This window comes from Motacilla alba, chromosome 1A (genome assembly GCF_015832195.1).
Source record: "Motacilla alba alba isolate MOTALB_02 chromosome 1A, Motacilla_alba_V1.0_pri, whole genome shotgun sequence".
In the NCBI taxonomy this organism is placed as follows: domain Eukaryota; kingdom Metazoa; phylum Chordata; class Aves; order Passeriformes; family Motacillidae; genus Motacilla; species Motacilla alba.
Window position 1 is genome coordinate 49688418 of NC_052031.1, and position 12795 is coordinate 49701212.

Below are 12795 nucleotides of genomic sequence, written 5' to 3' on the forward strand. Positions count from 1 at the left end.
CTGGGCGGCGTGTTCCCAGGGGATGATGCTCCCAGGGAAAGATGCTCCCAGGGGTCTGGGGGGATGCTCCCAGGGAAAGATGCTCCCACACGTGCCATTCCCCAGGCGTGCAGCCACATGCACCCCAAACTAGTTCGTCCCCCTCATGAGGCTTCAGGAAGGTTGTCCCTGCCTCCCTCTTTCCTGAGATCTCTGCCTAGGGGCAAGGGACTCACCTTGAGCCCTCCTCTCTCCTTTCCATGCAGGATAGTCCCAAAGCACCAGGGCTGCCCCACTTTCCCCACAGTCTGCATCCAGACAGGACACCTTGCTTGCCCCCTAGCACCTGTTAAGGACTCCTCCAGAGCAGGCTGGCAGCTCTGGCAGCCAGATCCTGCCCTTTAGCAAAGAGGTAAATCCCATCTGATGCCATCATGGTTATGAATGGGACATCTAACAAAGTAAAGTGCAGTGCCCCCCACCGTGAGCCTGGCACCCTTTCCCCACATGGTCCTTAGGAGCTGGAGTCAGCTGGAGTCATTCACTGTGCCCATTCCTGTGGCATCGGGCTGTCGGCTCTTGGGACGCAGACCCTGGTCCCCATTCTGTGGCAGTTGTGCAGCCTGTGCCTGGCAGGCTCAGCCCTGGCCCAGCCACAATCCGGTGGCACCAGAGGCTCTACCATGATGCCTGTCATGGGGCACATCACGGAGTGCATGTGAGTGTTGATTTATTTGGGCTGACTTGGACTCAGCAGTCCCACGGAACTTGGCAGACTTTGCAGGATATGGCTGTGGCATATGAGAGCTGCAAGAGAGTTGTCTGTTTTCCCTGTGGGAATTGATCCAGGTAGGAGTTATTCCCTGAGGTCTGTCAGGCATCAGAGCCACCTGCAAGGAGCCTCCTGCGAGTCCTCAACCTTCTCATCTTCCTGTTCAGTTTCCTGTTGCCCTCTCCACGCTTCCCTGGAGCGTGGAGCTAGGAGCGGGGGGCATGCAGCACCCTATGCTGCCCTCTCCTGAGCTTTGCCCCTCTGCCCCCCTCGCTACAGACATGTGGGTGCAGCAGCGGGCAATGGAAAGGGGAATGGGAAATCCAGAGCCACCAAGGTCACCGGCTGAGAAATGAGACTGGGAGAGAGGGTTATTGTAAGCGATGGAGATATGAACAGGAATAAAAAGACAGAGAAAGGCAAATAAACACATGAACACGCGAAGGAAAAGAGCTGGAAGACCAGAGAGGAACCACTTGTGAGCTACCAGGATAATGCACACACAGGCATAAGAAGAAACACAGAGGCATGCCAGGCACATGCAGGGAGAGTGGGATGTGCAGCCTGTCTGACACGTTGCCCAGAGCCAAAGGCAGCCAAAGGGAGGGACAGACCCCCCCCAAAAACCCCTGCAGCCTCAAACAAATGATTTTCCATCAGTGGAATAACACAACAGGTATGCTCACCCAAAAATAAAGCGGGGAAATAGGTCTCTGCACACGTATCCCAGATGATGCACGGTGGGGTGGTGCCCAGCATATCGGTTTGGATCTTGGGGAGCGTCAGGCCATAGAGCCATGCTGTCCCTCTTCTCTGTGGGGCAGCATCCCCCATGAGCTGCCCTGGCCCCTCTCCCAGGGTTTCTGAGAGTGGTAGGAGGTTTGGGGTGGAGGAGGAGGGGGAAGCTCACCACAGTTGGAGCAGGCTGTCACATGCCCCTAGGGAGCCTAAAGCGATTCTGGGATGAGGCTCATGCACACACTGATGAGGAAGCCAAGTGGCACATGACCAAAACCGCTTGGGTTTGTGTTGCCAGGGGCCTGGGGGTCCCAGGTACACTCTGCAGGGGAGACACAGCGCCCTGAGGCTCAGTGAGCCCTGCCAGGTGAGGAAATAGGGCAGCGTGTTACTGGTGGGCTGGTCTTTGTCCTGGTAAGAAGTGTCACTGGTGTGCACCACACCCCTGTGAGGGCTGCAGCCCCACCAGCTGAGCCTTGTGGTCACACCTCAGCCATCCAGGGACAGTTGCCTGTGTCCTCCCTCTCCGAATTGCCTCCCACCTCACCCCAGGAGCAGACACCTCAAACTTCCTGGTGGGGTACCTGCACTCTTCTGTCCCACAAGGCTTCAGCTATCAGCCCGGGGAGATTTCCTGGGGTGCCCCACGACATGGGAGGCACTCTCAGCCTCCACAGCTATCCTGGATGATGGCAATGATCGTCCCAAAAGGTGACCTGGATGGGGACAGTCCCGGGGTGGCTCCCATGTGCTGAAGACTGCAAAACCCATTGGGAAGGAGAGGAAATGCTGCCAAGTCTGTAGTGGCTTAGTCTCAGAAGAGAGATGACACAAAATGCCATGAGCTGCTCTGGGAAGGCTGCGTCCCAGGGAGTCTCCAGTCAGGTTTGCCAGCAGGGATTACTGCTGGATGCTTCAGAGCTGGGACTGCAGGGAGGGGGCTGGTGGAAGATTGCTGATCTAATCTGGGCACTCTCAGCCTTGTCTGTAAGGCATAACAAGATTTATTCATGCACTGAAAAACCTGTTAAGGCATTTGTTTCTTAATTTTGTCGGCATGGCAGAAGGATTTCCCAGGAGAGGATGCAGGAAGGGCCCCCGTGGTCTTGCTCTTTGTCCCCTGCCATTTCTGTGGGGCTGAGCCAGCATCAGCACGGCATTCACACATCTTCCCTCACCTCTTCCTAACACCACCCTGGCACTGATCGTCCTTTCCTCAGGCACAGCAGCCTAGTTAGGATTTTTCATCCTGGTTTCGAGGGTCTCCCCCTTTCTCTCAGCACGTGCTCATGTCCGCACACTCTGGCACATCTTGGAACACAGAGCTGAGGGACCCAGGTGCTCCTTTTCCATGCTTTTACTTATTGCTGCAAATGGAAAGGGATCGACCTTGGCTGCCTGGGCTGTGCCGAGATGCAGATGCCCCCCTTCTCCCCATCATCCCTTGCAGGAGAGCGGAGCGGGAGAGGGGACAGCCTGATGGGCTCCGTGGGGGAGCTGGTGGAATTGCAACAGCCTGTTTGCTCCTCAGCTGGTTCATGGCTGTGCCATTGCGGCTGGTGACCTGGCTGCTGGCAGGAGACCCTCAGGTAAGGGAATGGGAATGGTGGCGACCTAGCTGCTTCCCTCTTGTCCTTATCTCCAGCAGTGCAGGGATGTAAACAACCAAACTGTGACAGTCCCAGCCCCCCTCCTCCGAGCGAGATTTTAGGGGGACAGGATCAACAGTGAGCCCTTCTCTTGTGAGGAAGAGGGAAAGGCTGATGCATCCCTGTTTTTCTCTACTCCATGCAGTCCCTTTTGGAGTTTAATGATCCCCAAGGTCCTGTCTGGGTCCAAAGAGGTGGCAGTGTCCAAAAACCCCTGGTGCAGCAAGTGTGCTGTCCTGCAGCAGTGAGTATGCCAAGGCAGCAGCCACAGAGGAGTTTTGTGCAGGCTATAAGGATTCGTGGGTCCAAGGAGCGGAATGGGTCTGCTGCGTGTGTGCATCCTGATCCCTGGGATGTGCCAAGGCTCCATCCCGCCGGCATCCTCCTGTGCTCCCGCCTGCCCTGTCCCAGCAGCCAAGGTGGGCACTGGAGTGCTGGGAGCTGAGGGGGAGCAGCGGTGCCCAGATTTGCCGGTGCATTAGTAAATGAGGCTCTGATCTCCTTATGTAAATCAAAGTGCATTGCTGACTGAGGGCTGCAGCCCCAGAGAGCACACGCCAGCGTGGCTGCCGCAGCCCCCTGCCCCCACCTCCCCCTCCCCACCCCTGCCAGCCGCTGACATTTAACGTGATTAATATTACCTGGCATCTTTCAGTCTTTTTTGCTGTTTCTGGTGGCCAAAAAGCGTGGAATGAGCCTCCCCCACACCTACTGCCCACTCCCCTGCTGCCTGTGCGGTGGCAGATGGGAAGCCGGGTGCCTGCTGAACAGCCAGGGAGAAGGCGCTTCCCCCCCTTCCCCTCCCCAAAGGTCACCAGTAAATAACAGCTGCACATCAACCCATTAATAATTTTGAAAATAATTTGCCTTGTGAGAAAGATGCTCGAGCAGCAGCTCGGAGATGAAGATCGTGGCTCGGGGATGCAGCCTGGCATCAGGGGGATCATCCAGCACAACTCAGCTGCACGGGGTAGAATGGGGAGTCCAGTCTCCATCATCTGTCTGTGGGGATACGGATGGTGTTTGCTGGGATGGCCCTTAACCCCTGCCAGATGAGGGCACTGAGTGTAATCCCTTTCCAGAAGGAACACGGGGGCAGCAATGGTTCAGTCGGCCATGTGGCTCCGGCTGTCGGTACCCTGGCTGCCAACTTGGAAGGACCAGAAAGAGCTGGAGAGAGGGCTGGATGGGGAAAAACTTGGGAGGGGGGAAGAAAGTGAGTGAAAGGGGAAAGACACAGTGCGTGAGCATGGAGAGGAGCATTAGAAAGAGATGCTCCAAAGCCAGAGAAATGAAAAGAACATAGGGAGAAAAGTTACCGAGGGAAGAAAATAGCAGCAGGGAGAAAAGCAGGAGGAAGACAGAGGTAAAAAAAAGTACTCAGTCACTACTGAATAATGTAGGGCAGGCTATCGGGGGCTAGTGGGAGTGACAAAATCTCCCAGCTTTTTCTTTTTTCATCATTAACAGATGGAGCCATGCATGAAAGCAGGGACGTAGGCTCTAAACCCGCAGCTCGAGCAATCAAAGCGTGCGGCAGACAGGAGCGTGCCAGCCTCCGCTGTAGCCAGGCAGCCTGAAAGGACAAGAAAAGCTCCCGGAGCCCACAGGATGTGGCCATAGAGGCAAAGGCAACCCCATCCCACCTGTGCTGCCGCCTGCCAGTGCAGCCAGCTCAGCTGGGGTAGAAATGCAGACAGCCCCGGGTGGGAATTATCCCTGCCAGAAGAATGAGAATTAAACTTTGCACTTCCCTTCCCTCCTGCCACCTCTACCCTGCCTTTCATGCAGTGCCCAAGACCCCTTAAAAAAAAAAAAAAAAAAAAAAAAAAAAAAAAAAACCAAAAAGAACCCCAAAGCCAAAAAAAAACCCCAACCCCCCAAAAAACCACCAACAACCCCCAGCAAAACAGTTAAAGCCCATTTCCCTAATCTTTCAATTCTGGGAAGACCAAAGGCAGGATGCTCTTTGTTGGGCACTCTTCCTTTACCAGAGAGGTTTTGCTCTCATCCTTAGTGCTGCCCAGAGCAAGCTGGCAGTGAGAACTGGCATTTGGTCAGGGCTGGCAGATGTCCCCTGCACAACCTCTCTTTTTGTGCTGGCTTTTGCTTTTCCAGGTTGGTTTTCCTCACAGAACTTGTGGGTTTGCCCTAGCAGACCCTGCTGGCAGCTCTTGCCAACCTTGGGGCATCAAAGCTTCTATTTTATTTCTAGCCTGAGCATGTTGTTGCCCAGAGTGGGTACATTTGTGCTCACACCAACACGATCTTCTCACTTTTCCTCTCCCTGCTGTTCCCATCCGCCAAGGCTGCATCCTGCCCAGCCAAACCTGACTTTCTTCCAGCCCTTCCCCTCCCCTCTCTTGTCCATGATGGATAGTGAAGATTAGGGGTGAGGTGGGCAGGCATCCCTCTCCTTCAGCTTTGTGTGCATGATTATCAAGTCCTGTCCAGCTTGGAGAAGCTGGATATAAGAAAGGAGAAAAAACAGGGAACCACAACCACAGGTGAGTGTGCTAACCTCCCCCAGGCCAGCTCTGAGGTTGGAGGGAGGCTGTTCAGATCAACAGGGATGGTATTCCCCCATGTCCTGCCAGCACAAGCCCTGTCAATGTCCAGGGCTGATGCAGATCCCTTGGTGCCGGAGGAGCTAAGGCAAGGGTCTCCATGGCTGCTCCAGCACCTCTGGGAAGGTCTGGCAACACAGAGAAGGTGGTTGTCATCTTTCAGAGCCCATGGCAGAGACACTAATGCACTCAGGACATGGGGAAAGAAGAGGGCTCCTATTTACAGAGAAACTCCATGGCAAAGGGTCACTTTCTCCCTTCCAGACTGATTTTCTTCCAGCTGGAATGGGGCCTCCCAGTAAGGTGGGATCTGGGATCTTTGCAGAGTGCAGTAGCAGCTGGGAGCATCTTCACCAGCTGCCAAGTTGGATTTGCCATGGGAAGAGTTTTGGTCTGAGTGTTAACCCTGATTGGACAAGACAGGCTCGATGTCCCCAGGTGATGGCTCATGCCTTGAGGGCCTGGCACCAGTCCCACTTGTTCCTGCCATCCTGGTGGACCGGGAGAGGTTGGCTTATGGAGAGCTACCTGGCACACGTGCACACACCCCCGCACACCAGCTGAGCTTGGCTAAGAGGATTACAGCCCCATTAAGCGATGTTAACGTGCTGGCTATAGGTAAGCAGCCTCACGAGCAGCAGGAGTGGCCGGGAGCTCCAAGGTCCTGCCTGCATCATTTCCTCATTGCGGGAGGCAGCCTGCAGGAGCAGAGCCAAGGGATGACCCAAACATCCCATCCTTGCTCTGTCTCTGAAGCAGCAGAAAGTCATTAAGAGCAGCCAAGCTTCATTTTGCAGTAATGACCTCAATGGGGGCTCTAAGAGGAGAGGCACAAAGTCAGCTGGAGGCTCTTGGAGAAGACCCCAGTGCGGATATGGGGCTGTCATCCCAGCACTACCTGTAATGCTGGAGGTTGGGCATGTCCTTATTTTAACTCTTACAGTGACACTGTGCTGAATTTTCTCTTTTGTCCCTCCTATTCCCGCCGTTGTGGCTGCCGCCAAATGCAGCAGGAGCTGCCAGCCCGCACCAATGGCTCAGCACCCACTGCCCCTGCACTTGCCCGTGATGCCCTCCACACCAAGATGGAGCAGCTGGAGGAGCAGCTTCTTTCCAAGATCCTGACCCTGCAGAAGGAGCGCCAGGCTGCCAGCACTGACCGCAGCCAGCAGCAGCACAACATTGAGAAGGAGCTGAACTCCCTCCAGAACCGGGTGACGGAGCTGGAGCACGGTGAGTCTTGCCCAGAGGGGATGGAGGTGGGGTGGAGGGTTTCTACCCTGACTACATCACCAGGAGAGTCCCAGGACGGGTCACCCTCATCCCATTTACAGGTTCTGACCTTCCTCTCTCCTCCCCATGCATACATAGGACCACTGGGCTACAGCCCTCCTGATGCCTTCAAGGTGACCATCCCAGTGCAGAACAACTACATGTATGCTCGTGTGAAGAAGAGCCTGCCAGAGCTGTATGCCTTCACCATCTGCATGTGGCTGAAGTCCAAGGCCCTGGCAGGCATTGGCACCCCGTTCTCCTACTCTGTCCCGAGCCAAGCCAACGAGATTGTGCTGTTGGAGTGGGGCTCTAACCCCCTGGAGCTGCTCATCAATGACAAGGTCAGTGCAGTTGCAGGAGGGGCAGGAGAGAAAACCCTGCCCTCATCTTCCCTGCTTTAATCCTCCTAGGAAATTACATTTGGGGCACTGGTGTGAGGGAGCTGGGAGGAAGGGGCCCTAGGTTTATGGTGGGAGGCAGAAGGATTGGGAGGATGGCTCATTGGGGTTAGTTCTGAGAGGGAGAAGCAGCACATCTGGTTGTCTGTGGATTTTGGGATGCCACCACCACCATGGGGGTGCACTGCTTGCTCTGCCAGGGGACTTCTCCAGCAGTCCTACTGAGTACCAGGATCTTGCTCTTCTCTCAAAGGTGGCCCAGCTGCCGCTGAGTCTGAAGGACAAGGCCTGGCACCACATCTGCGTGGCATGGACCACCCGGGACGGCAAGTGGTCAGCATACCAGGATGGTGAACAGCGGGGTGCCGGTGAGAACCTGGCCTCCTGGCATTCCATCAGGCCCCAGGGTGTCATCATCCTGGGTCAGGAGCAGGTAGGTACCAGTTTGACACCAAGAGCTGCCAGTTAGCATCGCTCTAGTGGGAATTGGCTGGGGGGAAAAGCCCCCAAATGGGGCGAGGGGAGAGGGCAGCATGGGCAGGAGCGCTCAGCAGGGCAGTTGGCTCTCCTGCCTGTTCATCCAGCTTCCAGGCTGGCCATGTCCCCTCATTGTCTTCTCTTCCCTCTCCCTATCCCTTTGGCCTCCCCTCCCTTCCTGAATCTCTTCCATGCCTCCATCCCCTCCCCTCCTTGCCATCAAGCACCTTGCTCTGCTTCTCCCCGAACCTCTCCCTCTCCCCCTTGCCGTTTCCCACTGGACGCATGTTCCTCCTCTTCTCTTCATCCCTGTCCAATCACCTCTCCTGCTCTTTCCCAGGACACCCTGGGGGGCCGCTTTGATGCCACACAGGCCTTCGTGGGAGAGCTGGCGCAGTTTGGCGTGTGGGACCACATGCTGGCACCAGCAGAGATCCTGGGCTTGGCTAACTGCACCTCCCACCTCCAAGGGAATGTGATCCAGTGGGATGACCAGGCGGTGGAGGTCTTTGGAGGTGCCAGCAAGGCGGGCTTTGCCGCCTGCGAGGAAGGGAGGAAGGCGTGAGTGGCTCCCAGCCCTCTCCCCAGCGCCGAGGAGCCCGGTGGCAGCCCTGAAGCAGGGAGCCCCTTTCTCCCCTCCCAGACCAGTAAGCCTTGCCAGGGCAATGCTTGAGCCCCCTGTGCTGGTGTCCCAGGAGGGAGAGGGGCCCCTGGAAAGCCTCCCTGTTGTCCCTGTGCTGGTGCTGTGGCTTGTCCTCATTCCTGGCAGGCTGGCTCCTGAATCTCATCTTGCCCCACTTCTGTTTTGGGTGAAACTCACTGTACCTGCAGGTGTCCTTGGTACAGTGAGGGTCGTCACCTTGTCAGACCTTACAGGGAGTGGGAAGGAGAATTCCAACCACTTTGAGTGCAGTCCAGCCTCAGCGGGATGCCAGGGTGCAGGCATCACCTGAACACATCCCCTTTCCTTATTTATTTCTAGCAACCTCACTGTCCAGTTTTATGAGCCTGCATTCCAGGATCTCGCCTCCAGCCCCATCCTTCTCCTGCTGCCCTGGTTTTTCAAATGTGGCCCCAGGGAAGCTGAGAGAGATTGGCAGTGAATCAGTGGCACAGCACTTACCCCCCCATCCCCCGCCCCGCACCCCTTTCCCTGCCTCTGCCGCCTGTTTGGGCAGGGCTGCGCGAGGGGAGCCAGGCTTTTAAGGCAGAGGGGAGAGAGCATTCCCCACCACCTCCAAGCTGGGAGATGGGTCAGCCACCAGGGGAATGGGGGGAAAGGGGCAAAGCATCTCCCCCAGCGCTGGCCGAGGGGGAAAGAGTGCAGCACTGCCATCGAAGGGAGCAAAAGCAAGAAAAAGAGAGATGGAGGAGGGTGGTAGTCAGAGGAGCCCTGCCATCCATCCCCCAGTCTTTTGGTACTGGACTGGGCTACTGCCCTTGGTTCCACCCAAGTCCCCTTCTTTAGCTGCTCCTTGCCAGGAACAGGGCTGCCACTGGCCTTGAAAGTGGGAGGGTGAAAGAGCAGGCTGGTGTTTTCCCTGTGGAGTGCCTGAGAATCTGCTGTTTCCACATTGCGTGGTCACCAACATCTCGATATGTGAGTGTGTGTATGTGCACGTGTGTGTGTGTCTGGGGGTGGGAGGGTTATTTCGGGCCTCTCATGGTTGCTCAATGCAGTGTTCAGCTTCCAGTGTTCCCCCTACCCCAAGTCCCACTTCGGGTGACAGCTGCCCCCTCCCCTGGGGGAGGCAAAGCTGGCAGAAGGGACAGCCCTGCCACCCCCTATCCCCCTGCCCAGGGTCTCTGCTAGTGCTGGGGTGGCTCAGCCCACTGGGAATGACACGATGGGGAGCAGCACCTGTGCCAAGTGGGAACACTGTGACCTTTGTGCACCCTGAGGAGCTGCCCCCTCTCCCTCGCTCGCTCGCGCGCTTTCTCCAATGCACGTTTGTGAAACGGGCCCTGACGCGTGCCCGTGTTGGGATATTTCTTTTGTAAAGCTGATCGTGAACAATAAACGTGATGTTTTCTGTTCGAGCCTCCTGCGGAGTGTGAGCTTGCTGGGGGGATGGACGGGACTGGTCAGCCCAAGATGAGGTGACCCTCCCCAGGCTGGTCAGCCCAAGATGAGGTGACCCATCCCCAGGATGCTTAGGGCTGCATCACTGAAGGGAGTTGGCTGGGCCCACTGCTGGCATTACAGGAATAGCATCACAGGGGTTTGGTATTGTTGCCCCAAAGGGGCAGGGGATGGTGTCACAGTCTGGCCACCTTTGATCTACCCCACTGCAGAGCAGTAAGGGGTACAGCCTGCTGCTGGTGGGGCATGAGGGCTGAGGGAAACACCTCTCCATGGAGGGAAGCAGAAACAAGTGAGAAATCCTGGCCTCTAGGTCAGAGCATGATAGCAAGGAACTCATATTGAGTGCAAATCTAATTAAGTTCTAGTAATGAGTTTCTGACTTACCCGGCACAAGATGGTTCACGCATGGCTCTTGGAGCTCCTATTGTAGAACAATTCATGACCAGGTCTGCATGGTACTTTTGCCTCTCAGTGGGTCCTGCTCCTCCAATATTTGGGGGAAACGGAGCACAAAGTCAGAGGACTGTTTTCCCATTGCTGGCAGGCTGGTGGGATCTCTTCTCTGAGTCAGAGTTGCCCCCCCTTCTTCTTCTTGAGGTTATTTAATGCCATAAAAGAAAGGCTGGCTCACCTCAGCACATCTTCACAAAGCTGAGGGCTGGTTTTGAAGAAAAAGTATGTACTTCAGCTGGAACACTGGTTCAAGGGCCTTACTGAGCTGGAGGCTCACACTCGCATCACTAAGAGGAGAGGGTTCAACAGGTGCCATCTGCTTGTGTGCCAAATAAACACAGCGTAATTAAGAAGCACAACATTTTCTAGAGGAGGAAATGTCAAAAAACACTGATGGGATCATTATCTCAGAAGGAGGTTAAATGGGGAGGGAAGCTGGTCCAGAACACCCTCCTATCAAAACTGCAGAAGCAGTGTGAGAGGGCTCTTGGGGCTGCTGGCCAAGGCAGGAGAAACGTGAGAGGATGAACAAGGATGGAAACAGCCTGGCTGCTGATGTAGGCTATTGGCAAAACACCCATCTCCTCCGGAGCCCGGAAACCCAGCCCACGTTGAAACTGTGTGTAAATCCTCTCCAGAAAAGCAGGAACAAAGGGGACACCAGGAGATGCTTGATCAGGGCCTTTGGCGCTGCCCTTCTCATCTCTGCCAAATGAGGCTGGCATGATCCTAATCCCAGCCATGTCCATGTCCCCAGGATGTGGATCTGTCACTTCTGGAACAGGAGAATGGGGGGAGCCCAGTGGCAGAGCTTCTGCAGGGCGAGCTCCTCTCCCCCAGAGGTTCGCAGCCAGTTAGGCAGACCTGGGGGCACACAGGAAAACTTGGTAGAATTTTCCCAAACATTTTAAAAGCTTCCAGGAAATGCCTCCACTATAAGGCTCTTCAGGAAAAAAAGGCATTATGGAGAGATTAGAAACTGGATGGAAGACACAAATGAAGAGCAGAAATAAATATTTGATTTCCATCCTGCCCTGGATCTCTGCAGGAAGCAATGTCCGCTTCTTACCCATTTGAGGAGGAGGAGAGCAAGATGAGACCATGTCTTTTCGGTAAGCCGAGCCTTGCAAGAGCTGCAAAACCTGCGACAGGGCTTAAAAGGTAGAGGAGATGACAAATCAATAGCTTCGCTGGCTGCAAGAAGTAATTACAATGACTTACACATATTGCTTGCTTCTAAATTAACCAGGAGCACTTAGGAGTAGCCCCATGTCTCTCTAAGGGCAGCTGTTTGGAAAGCAACGTGTTGTGCACAGAAGAGACGAGGAACAACAAAGTCAGCCTTGAGGGAAAGAGGAGGGTAAGGAAGGAAATATTTAACAGGGGTGTGGAGAAGGTTTTGTGCTTGTGGTAGGTACTTCAGCTGGTTGGCTGTGTTTTGTCCAGATATCCAAGATAGGGGGGAAAAGGAGGAGGGCACCCAAGAGCTGGGCAGTGCAGGGCAGGGGCACCACTGGGCTGTGGCAGCTCAGCAGGAGCTGGCACAAGAGGGGACGGTGTGGGAGACAGACGGGTGTGATGGATGCCGCCCACGCGCTGTCCTCTATCTCCCTGCCAAGGGGCTGCAAGCAGGAAGAGGGCCGCTTCAAGGAGAGGAAAGGAACTGCCATTTTCTTTCCTAATCTGCAGGACTCGCTGCTGCAGGGCTTTCTGCTAGCCAGAGGCTTAGCCAGACTCAAATACCACCCAGCCCACACTCCCAAAGGGTTTTGTCTGGCAGTGAAGAAGACCAAGTCGAACATGGCAACAAGAAACCTTCAGGCCTGATGGTGTTTGAAAACTTTTGTGTTTGAAAAGAAAATGCTGGCATTTATGAAGCCCTCCAGCCCCTGCCCCTCTTTCCAGAGGGCACCACTGGCCACGCAGGCTCTGCCCTCCCAGGGACATGGGCAGTCCTGGGACTCTCTACTTCAGAGTGGGCTTTGGGGATCTCCTGTGCTCCCCAATACCTGCAACCTCAGCTAAGTTTGCATGTCACAGCTCCCTGCAGTGTGTCAGCCTCCTGGTGCCCTCAAATGAGGTCAAGCCAGCCAATACTTGTCCCCAGGAGGCGACTTCCAAAGTCCCCACTACCTGCTCAGCAATGGGGTGCTGCCTAATTGCCTCCTTTCACCTTCCTGTCCTGCTGGGAGCCTCCCTTGCTCCCTCCCAGAGCCAGGAAGGCTCATTAAGGCTTGTGCAGCGCTCGCACAGGGAATGCACCTCGATCCGGAGCATCTGGCACGGGAACAGCCCCCGCACGGCTGCCAGTGCTGAAGCAACAGACCTCACTAACAGCAGCTGTCCTTATTAGCAGTAGTAGCTACGGGTTCACGTGGGGCACTTTGTTTTCCAGAAGACC

General features: G+C 55.4%; 1 protein-coding gene and 1 long non-coding RNA gene across 2 annotated transcripts in view; one reads left to right on the forward strand and one right to left on the reverse strand.

Moving 5' to 3' along the window:
- The window catches only part of LOC119708092, a 6870-nt gene extending 5297 nt beyond the window's left edge, over positions 1-1573 (reverse strand). The window contains exon 1 of the long non-coding RNA XR_005258959.1: positions 1438-1573. This is a non-coding gene — a long non-coding RNA (uncharacterized LOC119708092). The remainder of the gene's footprint in view (positions 1-1437) is intronic.
- Positions 1-9895, forward strand: part of NPTXR (neuronal pentraxin receptor) — a 10738-nt gene extending 843 nt beyond the window's left edge. The window contains exons 2-5 of the mRNA XM_038154013.1: positions 6716-6938; positions 7077-7321; positions 7632-7811; positions 8196-9895. Coding sequence (XP_038009941.1) covers positions 6716-6938; positions 7077-7321; positions 7632-7811; positions 8196-8420 — 873 coding nt within the window. The 3' untranslated portion in view covers positions 8421-9895. The remainder of the gene's footprint in view (positions 1-6715; positions 6939-7076; positions 7322-7631; positions 7812-8195) is intronic.
- Positions 9896-12795: the final 2900 nt, after the last annotated feature.